This window comes from Orycteropus afer, unplaced genomic scaffold, assembly GCF_000298275.1.
Source record: "Orycteropus afer afer isolate SDZICR_OR568_19922 unplaced genomic scaffold, OryAfe1.0 scaffold00238, whole genome shotgun sequence".
NCBI lineage: Eukaryota > Metazoa > Chordata > Mammalia > Tubulidentata > Orycteropodidae > Orycteropus > Orycteropus afer.
Window position 1 is genome coordinate 2,710,206 of NW_006921825.1, and position 10,941 is coordinate 2,721,146.

General features: G+C 37.9%; 1 protein-coding gene across 1 annotated transcript in view; it reads left to right on the forward strand.

Annotated features, from left to right (window-relative positions):
* RBM27 (RNA binding motif protein 27) overlaps nt 1-10,941 on the forward strand; it is a 121,689-nt gene that overhangs the window by 47,902 nt on the left and 62,846 nt on the right. Inside the window, exons 5-8 of the mRNA XM_042782088.1 lie at nt 3,849-3,940; nt 4,606-4,832; nt 5,778-6,041; nt 7,477-7,782. Of these exons, the coding sequence (XP_042638022.1) occupies nt 3,849-3,940; nt 4,606-4,832; nt 5,778-6,041; nt 7,477-7,782 (889 nt within the window). The remainder of the gene's footprint in view (nt 1-3,848; nt 3,941-4,605; nt 4,833-5,777; nt 6,042-7,476; nt 7,783-10,941) is intronic.

Genomic DNA, 10,941 nt, shown 5'->3' on the forward strand with positions numbered 1-10,941 from the left:
AGATTATCTTCTGTGTCTGTGTTAATTGGTTTCCCTTTTCTTTGTTGAAGAGGGTCTGTGCAATCCTTCTGCCTAGTCCGCCATCTTGCCCCTTAAATTGTATTCTTTTGGTCCATTTACTTACTTCCTGACTGGGGTATTTGTAAGTGAGCTTCTCCACTAGACGGTATTAGTTTAGCTCTTGTAGACGACTTTGTTTCACTTTTCTTTAGTAAATCAGAGATCTAGATTATTGTAGTAAGTGGGAGAGTACTAAGTGAGAGCAGCTTTTTTTTTTTTTTAATTTTTTATTTTAAGAGTTTATTTTACATTCAACATTACTTGTACGTTTAGTTTCATTCCCCATTTACCATGCCCAGCACTAACCCAGTCTCCTCCCCTCCCAGCCCAGTATCCCTCCCCCCATAGATTTTTTTGGGATTTGGGTGAAAATTTACAGCGCAAATACACTTTCCATACAACAGTTCCACATACACCTTGTCTCATGACATTGACCACAATTTAGCACAATGCAACATCTCCCCTACCACTTCCTCCCGTTAGTTACCTCTTCCCTGTGTCCATCTCTCCATGCACTCCTACTCCCTGAGCTGTCTCCCTGTGCCTGAGCAGCCCTTCTTTCTCTCATGCTTATTCTCTTCAAAGAGTGTATCTACCTCAGGTAAATAAATGCTCAACTGATATGCCTGTCTATTGTTTGGCTGGAAGCCACAGGTGTGCATTCAATTCCAGACCTGAAGGGCAGCCAGGGACCATAGTCTCAGTGGTTCCACCAGGTTCCCTTGGGCCAGCAAACCTGTTCCCCACTCCTCCCCCCTCCAAATGATTTTGAGTTTTATTCCACATTGTTCTCCCTGTCTATCCAGGATCTCCTACAAAGGTCCTCTTCCAAGTGGTTGACAGTAGTAGCCAAGCACCACATATTTCTTCTGGTCTCATAGTCATATAGGCTGCAGATTGGATGGTGTACCAGTCAGTAGGACTAGTTGTTTCCATGAAGTTTTGGTTTTCTTCATTCTTCTTTGCTCTGGACGAGGAGAGACCCATCGTTGCATCTAGATGGCAGCTTGCAAGCTTTTAAGATCTCAGTCACTACTTGCCACAGTAGGAGGTGGAACAATGTTTTGTGTAGTATGTTATGCCAATTGAGCTTGATATCCTCTGTGACTATGGTCCTGAGCCCACAGGTTCAACTACTCGGTCTCTCTGGGTAGCTGGCTGTGACCAAGCAGTGAGTACAACCTTGCCCCTTGTCAGCCCCATTATACACCTGGGAATTCAGATCATACACATAAAGTTATTGGACCACTTTCTGTCAACCCTATACATGTTCTTGGGTACACTCTCCACTTAATATACATACCTAATATTTCAGCCTGTCCACCCATGTATTCACCCATTTACACATATTTGTCTTCACTGACCACGCCGTACTATATGTGCAAAAGGGTTCATCTTTGTTGTCTGTACTTCCCACGTACCTCTCTGTGTCTTTCTCTTCCTCAGTGCCACTATATTGATCACTCACATTTGGTACATTGCCATTTTCTTCACCCAAATCAAAACTTACCTCTATCTATCTAACAGTATTCCCTCCCCTCCCCTCCCACCCCTGGTAACCAACAAAGAAAATGGTCTTCCATAGGTAAATGTTTCCTTGACTATTACAATAACGGACTAATACCATATTTGTCTTTTTGTGATTGACTTATTTCACTCAGCATAATGTCTTCCAGGTTCATCCATGTTATGCAGTGTTTTGCGGATTCTGTATTATTCTTTAGGCTTGCATAGTATTCCATTGTGTGTATGTACCATAGTTTGGATATCCAGCCCTCAGTTGATGGACACCTAGGTTGTTTCCATATTTTGGCTATTGTAAATAGTGCTGCGATGAACATGGGTGTGAATATGTCTGTTCTTGCCATGGCTCTCACTTCTTTAGGGTATATACCTAGTAATGGAATAGTTGGGTCAAATGGTATTTCTAGTTCCACCTTTTGAAGGAATCCCCGTACTGCTTTCCACAATGGTTGTACCATTTTACAGTCCCACCAACAGTGTATGAGAGTCCCAATCTCTCCACATCCTCGCCAGCATTTGTTATTTTCTCTCTCATTGAACTTTGCTACTAGTGCTGGAGCAAGATGGTTTCTCATTGTTTTTTTGACCCACATAGTTTTGCTCTCCTGTTTGTCCTGCATTTCCTCCATGTGCATGTTGCCCCTTTTGTGTGCTGTGGTTGATTGTTCCAAGGGATACATTTCCATAGAGTACATGGATGCATCACCCTGGGTTGAGTGGACTGCATGTACATGTTGTTTACTATTGGGCTGAGAGCCAGCCCCTGGGAGTGAGCTTTATTCCAGTCCCAGAATGTATCCCAGGGCCATAGTATTGGGAGTCTCACCAGACTCCATCCGACCAGTAATTCTGGTCATTATGGAGTTTTTGGATTTTGTTCCATGTTTTTCCTCCCACTCTATCCATGATCTCCAGATTTGATCCTTTCCTGAGTGATTGGCATTGGTAGCCAGGCACCATCTAGTTCTTCTGATCTGAGGGCCATCATGTCCTAGGGCTGATTGCTTCCAAATGCCCTTTTTTTTTTTTTTTTTTTTACACTCTTCTTCACTTCTGACTATAGGAGACCATTAGCTGCATCTTAGATGGCTGCTTGAAAGCTTTTAAGACCCAGTCGTTACTCACCAATGTAGGAGAGGAACAAGGGTTTTTTTTTTTTTATGTATTTTGTTGTGCCAGTTGAGTCTAGTGTCCCACAGTACTGTGGTCCTGAGAGGGTAGATTGATTAGATCTCTGTCCCACAGTGTCTAGGTGTCTGTGAGGGATTACTCTATGTCTGTCTTTTGTTGTTTCTGTGAGGATTGCAGGTGTTTTGTATCACTGGTAACTGCAAGATTAGCCTCAGCTGAATATATCCTTGGTCTAGCGTATACTCCTGTTCACTGACCCCCATCTGATCCTTTTAGGTGTTTATGGGTTTATCTGTAGCCTGGTGTTTGGTGTTAATGGTAATGCAGTATTACCAGCACACTGGTTGGTATTAGCATCTGTCGTCTATCTCCTGTGTGCACAATTCAGTATCCTTTTTCCTAATGTTATCATGGTTGTCATAGACTCTTCTATGCATCCCTCCCCTTACCCACGTCAGCGTGAGGGCCCCAACTAGCCCGAAGTTAATCCCTCCCTTTCCCTCCCCACCCTGGTAACCTACAAAGTGAGTTCCCTTTCCCAAGCAAACCCTTCTTATCAGCTTCTATTTAAAGACAATAATAAAATCACTAGTTTTTTGTTTTTTCTCGGTCAGTCTTTACTGTTAGGCTTTAAAAGAAGCCTTCACATTTTCATTAGTTATAGTCCCATTTTTCCATAATTTACACAAAATATTTAGATTTGTGCACATATTAACTGATTAACCTACTTAACCATTTGTTCCTGAAAACTCTTCTATGAAATAAATTTAAAAAATCATCATTAAATGAATTATTTGTGGAATGTATTTATAATTAGGAAAATATATGTACCATTTTATGCAGCTCCTACTATTTCAGTTAAAAGAATGAATTGTTTATTTTCTTCCTACACAGTCATTCTAAGTTCTGCCATAAACTGACAATTAAAATTTAACATAAGGCTTGTTAAAGTAATTTTCTTTTAGCATCTTTTTTATTTTTCTCTGTTGCCTAACTTTTTTGGATGTGACTTGACTTCAGTATTTCAGTATATTTATTTGTGTTCTCTCTTGCGCTAGAAAGATTATCAACTTGAATATGTTTTGTAATTTATAGAAGGGCTGTTCTTGTTTTTAATGAATGTCTCCATATAGGTGTTTCAGGAGCCAGCAGAAGAAGAACGAGATAGCAGAAAAAAGAAATATCCTAGTCCCCAGAAGACTCGTTCCGAATCTAGTGAACGAAGGTTTGTATTTATCTTTAATTAGGAAGACATGGACAACTCACTTTCCAGTTGCCTTGCAAGGGCATTCAGGGTTGTGTTTTTTTTTTTTAAAAAAAAAAAAAATATATATAATACTGACTTTCCTCTCTCTGATTTAAGAAAGAGAATGTTAACCATTTTTCCTTCTACTCTCTCTGTTTTTTGTCATTGTCATACTTTCTATTCCTCTTATAAACAGTCATCATTATGTGCTTTCCCCAAGAGCTCAGGGGTGGGAGCAGTCTCCTTAGAGAATATCACTGAAATGTTCCATTTGTTTAGGGGTGCTCAGTATTAAAATTTCACATACCAGCTTATATTACAACTAGTGCAACTTGTAAATTGAATCATCAATCTGCTATCCCCAAACTAGTCTTTGTTTAGGAAAACTTCATTTTGATCCATTTTTCTTTTCCTGTTCTGAATTTCTGTCTGTCCCCCCCTACCCCAGGTACTTTAGATTCACCTTTCCTTTTCATTTCTCCAAGTGTGTTTGAAGTACGAATATTTTTTCCCTTTTATGTAATGGAGTAGAGGATATGTGGTAGTCTTAACAGCTTTCTAATAGAGCATAAACGTTATGAATTTTGGTGAATCAGGGAAGGTGTTCCATACTACTGATTTGTTTGTAGACTTTGTTTCTGTAGCCAATATATGGCTTTTATATCTGTTCATTATAGAACACGTGAGAAAAAAAGAGAAGACGGCAAGTGGAGGGACTATGACCGGTACTATGAAAGGAATGAATTATACCGTGAGAAGTATGACTGGAGAAGAGGCAGGAGTAAGAGCCGGAGTAAGAGCCGAGGTCTGAGTCGTAGTCGAAGCCGAAGCAGGGGGCGCAGCAAAGATCGGGATCCAAATAGAAATGTTGGTGAGTATGAGGCGTCCTTCTAAAAAAACCTTGTAGTTGTTCATCTTCCTGTGTCACAAGAGATCAAGAAATCTTTATTTTAAAGGTAAATGTACCTTTAATGTCTTGTTGTTGTTGTTGTTGTATGCCATTGAGTCAGCCCCGACTCATAGCGACCCCTCCTTGGGTTTCCGAGGCAGTATCACTACGGAAGTAAGATTGCCCAACCTTTCTTCCGAGGAGTGGCTGGTGGGTTTGAACCGCCAGCCTTCTGGTTAGCAGTCAAGTGCCTTAGGCACTATGCTACCAGAGCTTCTAATGTCTTAGCAATGTAAAAACTGGAAGTTTCTCAAAACCTGTATATTGATTTTGTTAAAAGTCAAGGCCCAGTTATCTGGATGGTGTCAAAGGAGTTTGACTAAAAAGAGGCTATTCGTAAGTGTGTCACGCTGCGTATCTAGGCTTAAGTTACTTTGTATAATTGATACAAATATCCTTTAATCAACAAAGCTGTCATTTGAGGAAGAGAGGGTTGCCTGCTATTTTTTTTTTTCTTCCCTAAAAGTAATTGATTTTCTTTAAGATTGCCTAGGGTTTATAAAAGTAAAAAGAAAAGAAAAATTAAGTAGATTACTGAGATCTCAACCATTGATCTCTTGGGATATCAGTTTGGAAGTCAATTCTTGGATAGCATTCTTACTAAGTATCAGTGCAGAAGCTCGTCCTTACTCATTAAGTGTATTAATGCTGATTATTATAAAAGATGTTTTGTGTTGTTTTTTGATGAAAATACATCATATTGTTGATATCCTCCTTTTAAGATATATTAATGTAAACAGTTTGAATTGAATTGATGAGTAAGTTAATTTAATATTGTCATCTTAGCTATTCTGAAAGTGAGAAAATAAACACAGTTTAAGAACATAAATGTTTGATTTGTTTCTTATTTTTATTTTGTCTCTAAAGCAGAACACAGAGAAAGATCAAAGTTTAAGAGTGAAAGGAATGACTTGGAGAGTTCCTATGTGCCTGTGTCTGCACCACCTCCAAACTCTTCTGAACAGTATTCCTCTGGGACACAGTCTATTCCCAGCACTGTTACTGTGATCGCACCTGCTCACCACTCTGAAAACACAACTGAGAGCTGGTCTAATTACTACAACAATCATAGCTCTTCCAATTCTTTTGGTCGAAACCCACCACCAAAGCGGCGATGCAGAGATTATGATGGTAAAAATCAATCACCTTCTCTTACATCATACCCCAAAGTCTAGGAAATGTTCCTTATCTTGCTTAACTTGTAATTACAGTCTAGATTTTATTAGAAGGCATGAAGAGGAACAGAAACTTTTAGTATATGCTTGTTTACTTGTTTGTTTGAATGCCTCAGCTCTTGTCAAGAGAAGACACCTTTTTAGTTTTATTATTATTATTGTTACTTCAAACACTATACCATAAAATTTGGTACACATTAAGGATTATAATTTCCTTGTGTAGTGTTTGTTAAACATGTGTATCTTACTTACAAGTTTGATTTGTTGACTTTTCATTTGTGTGAATGAATGAGTATATGTCTATATTCATTTCAATTTGTTATTATGGAAATACTTAAGTATTTATAAAAACAGACCATAATATAAAGAATCGTGGTGTTTTCTTCTCACTTTAACAGTTATCAATATATGGGCAACCCTGCTCTCATATATATTTCTCCCTGCCATCTTTCATTTGAAGCAAATCTCAGACACCGTGATATTTTATCTATAATATGCAATATATCTATTCTTAGATTTTATTAATTTTTAATTAGAAATAGAGTCAAATTAAAATATAAGTGTTTCCTCTCTTACCCTGGTCACTCATACACTAGAGTTCTCCTTCCCAGGGCCAACTTAATGTTGATTAGTTTCTTGTGTACATTTCTAAAGATAGGCTATGCATGAACACGTAAACCAATACATATACAGACTCCCTCAACTTTTTTGCATAAATGCTATTGTACTGTTCTCAGTGTTCTGCCTAATGCTTTTTTCATTTAGCAACATTTTCTGGAAGTAATCCTGTATTAATACATAGAGAGCTACCTCATTATTTTTTGTGCTTCTTAGTATTTTGTGATACAAAAAAAATATGTTTAACTTATTCCTTGGTGCACATTTGGAATATTTCTAATATTTTGTTATTACAGACAATGCTATAGTAAATAACCTTGTGCATAAAGCCCACTTGAATATTTTAAACTGAAGTTTCAAGTTAAAGATATAGTGAGAATAGTTGTTTTAGAATAATATCATGAGAGTAGATAATTAAAATCAAACCATCTGGTTCAATTCCTTTACTGCCCCCACTGGTAGTCTTTGCTAAATTTATTCTTAAAATATGTGAATTTTTATTGTGAAAACTTAATAACAGAAGGAATAATCTGGTAATGGCTAGTAACCTGTTTTGACCCTGTTACTTGCTGTAAACATTGTCTTCATAGTATAGAAAGTAGAGAATACACCTGCCCCTACCTCAGGGATATGTGATGATTAACACAATAACACTAGGAACACTTCAGACTCCTTGGAGAAAACCACTTTGTAAATCAGATTGGTGGGTTTTTCTGGGACTTCTTTGTTTTTTGAGCTCTAAATAGATTATATTTTTTTTATTATTCTTACAGAAAGAGGATTTTGCGTACTTGGAGACCTTTGCCAGTTTGATCATGGAAATGATCCCCTGGTTGTTGATGAAGTTGCTCTGCCAAGTATGATTCCTTTCCCACCTCCTCCTCCAGGGCTTCCTCCTCCACCACCTCCTGGAATCTTAATGCCTCCAATGCCAGGCCCAGGCCCAGGCCCAGGCCCTGGCCCTGGCCCAGGCCCTGGCCCAGGCCCAGGTCCAGGCCCAGGTCCTGGCCACAATATGAGACTTCCTGTTCCCCAAGGACATGGTCAGCCTCCACCTTCTGTTGTGCTTCCCATACCAAGTAAGTATACACTGATTGAATCTTTCTTTCTTAATGGAGAATTCTATTTAGAAGAGGCTCATTCCTTTAGCTAACTTGACACTTGATGTAAAATATTTGAAAAATAAATGAATAGTAGAATTTGGACTACATTCCCATAATCAAGATGCTGTTCTTTCCTTTTTTTTTTTTTTAAATTGTGATTTAAGTGAAAGTTTATAGAGCAAATTCACTTTTCCATACAGCAGCTCACATACACTTTGTCTCGTGACATTGACTACAATTTACCACAGTGCAACAGCTCCCCACCCACTTTCTTCCCATAGTTACCTCTTCCCTGTGTCCTTCCCTCCATGTACTCTTGCCTGCTGAGCTGTCTCCCTGTGCATACACAGCCCTTCTATGCTCCCATGATTGTTCCCTCCAAGGAGTATTTCTACCTAATGTAAATGTTCAGCTCGTATGCCTGTCTTTTGTTTGGCTGGAAGCCACAGGAGTGGGTTCAATACCAGACCTGAGGGGCAGCCAAGGGCCATAGTCTCAGTGGTTCCATCAGGTTCTATCAAACCAACAAACCTGGTCCCTATTTTTTTAAAATGATTCTCCCACTCTATCCAGGATCTCCTACATAGATCCCCCTCTGAGTGGTTGACAGTGGTAGCCAGGCACCATCTAATTTTTTTGTTCTCATAATCATATAATGAGGATTGCATGGTGTAGCAGTTGCTTATACTGATTGTTTTCATGAATCTTTGGTTTTCTTCATTCTTCTTTGCTCTGGAAGAGGAGAGACCCACTGTTGCATCTAGATGGCTGCTTGCAAGCTTTTAAGATCCCAGTCACTACTCACCAAAGTAGGATGTGGAACAATGTTTTGTGTAGTATGTCATGCCAATTAAGCTTGATGTCCCCTGTGGCTGTGGTCCCGAGCCCACAGGTCCAACTACTCACTCCCTCTGGGTAGTTGTGGCCAAGAAGTGACTATCACTTTGTCTCTTGTAAGCTTTACTATGTACCTGGGAATTCTTACAGAACATGCCAATACACTTGTAGAAACATTGTCTGCCAGCCCTGTGCATGGTCTTGGGCACACTCCCCCTGCATAGACATACCTAATAGTTTAGGCTGCCCCTCCATCTGTCTACCCGTATATCCATTTTTACATCCATTTTTGTATTAGTATGCTTTCATGTGCATAATTTATAGTGGCCTACCTATATTGACCTTTAGTCAAAATTATGCTAGTTAATACCATCTTAAGAAAGTCAGTTTTTTAAAGATGTTAGTTATTGAAATTTCCCAGTATTAAGGAATATCTCTAAGAATATTGAAATATACATTTTTTTAGATTTTGATTATGAAAATTTTCAAACATACACAAGTAGAAGAATAATATATGTACCATGTGTACCATCATCAGCTTCAGTAGTTTCCAGTATTCAACTATTTTTGTCTCATCTACCTCTCCCAACCCACCCCTCACAGTTTTCTGGGGGGGTTTGTTTTAGGTAGAATAAATTCCAAATGCCATGTCATTTCACCTGTAGGTGGTAACTGAGAATTTATCTCGTTAGTGATAAGGACTTTTGTTTTTAAGAAAGCATTGAGTATGCTATCATCACATCCAACAAAATTAAGAGTAAGAAATGTCTAAAAATGGTCATTTAAAAAATATTAGCAGTTGCTCTTATAGCAGAAACACAAATACAACTAAATTTTTTTCATATAATTGAAAAAAATATGGGGTGAATGGTTTAGATGTATGGAAATACATAAGAAAATATCCATTTGAAAATGTTTAACATTAAAAGATGGCAAGTTGTTATTTTAAAAAATTATTCCATTTAATTTACTTAAGCAGTAAAGTACTTTTTTTCATAATTTATTTTGTTGAGAATCTACATAGTAGAACATGTATCAATTCAATAATTTCTGCATATACAATTCAGTGACATTGATCTCAGTCTTATTGTGCTGCCATTCTCATCCTCTTTTTCCAAGTTCTTCCCCCATTAACATAAATTTACTGCCTTCTGAGTTTCCTTTCTAATCTTTCTAGTTGCCATTGTCAGTTTGATTGTATATGGATAGTTCTTAAAAGAGCACAGTGTTCAAGGCAGATATTCTGTGCTTGTTAAGCTAAACCACTGTTTTAGATTTAAGACAACTTTAGGAAATATTGTTGGGGTAAGATATAAAATCTCAGGGCAGTAGTTTCTGGGGTTCATTCAGCCACTATGGCTCCAGAAAGTCTGGATTCCATGAGACTCTTCAATTCTGTTCTACATTTTCCCCCTTTTGATCAGGACTTGCCTGTAGTCAGTTTTCTTTTTTTGAAAACTTTATTTTGAAATATTTACAGACCAGTAAGAAGTTACAAAAATAGCACAGTGAGATTTCATGTGCCCTTTACCTAGCTGCTTTCCAGTAAAGTACTTTATAGGGCATATTGTATTAAAGTTGGAATATTTAGAGAGGTTTAATGTATAGATTTGATAATTTAACTATGGTTCTTTTAACTTAGCATTTGTGAATATTTAATATTGTCATGTAAACAGTGTAAATGTAAATTTCAAGCTGAGATTTTGTTCCCATGGTAAAGAAGCATCTTCTTATGTAGAAATTCTAGTAATAGAAGATGTTATCTCAATGTGGTGGGTAGGAAGAGGGCAGTGGAAATACAATCTATTTAAAAAGTTTGATCTAAGCATGTCATTCCCTTACCCCCAGGATTTTACAGTGAAGATTACCAAGCAGAGAAGCTGAATTATATACTGAACACTCATAAACCCACTACCTAGTTCTACAGTAAACATTTTACTGTATTTTTGATATATATTCTCATCTCTCCCATTTTTATTTTTGATCTATTTTACAGTAAATTGTAGACATAGTTACCATTCAGCATGCTTATCATTAACTTAAGAGCTCTATGGAACATTGCTGTAACCTAGAAAATTTCTCATGCTTCCTTCCAGGCGTGCTCTATTCCATCCCTTTAGAGTCATCCAGTTGCAATATTTTTCACTCTTGATTAGTTTTACCTCTTACAGAACTAATAATTTTTAATTAATAATGCATCTGTAGTGCTGAAGCCTGTTGTTGTTGTTGTTATGTGCCGTCGAGTCGGCCCCGACTCATAGCGACCCCTCCTTGGGTTTCCGAGGCAGTATCACTACG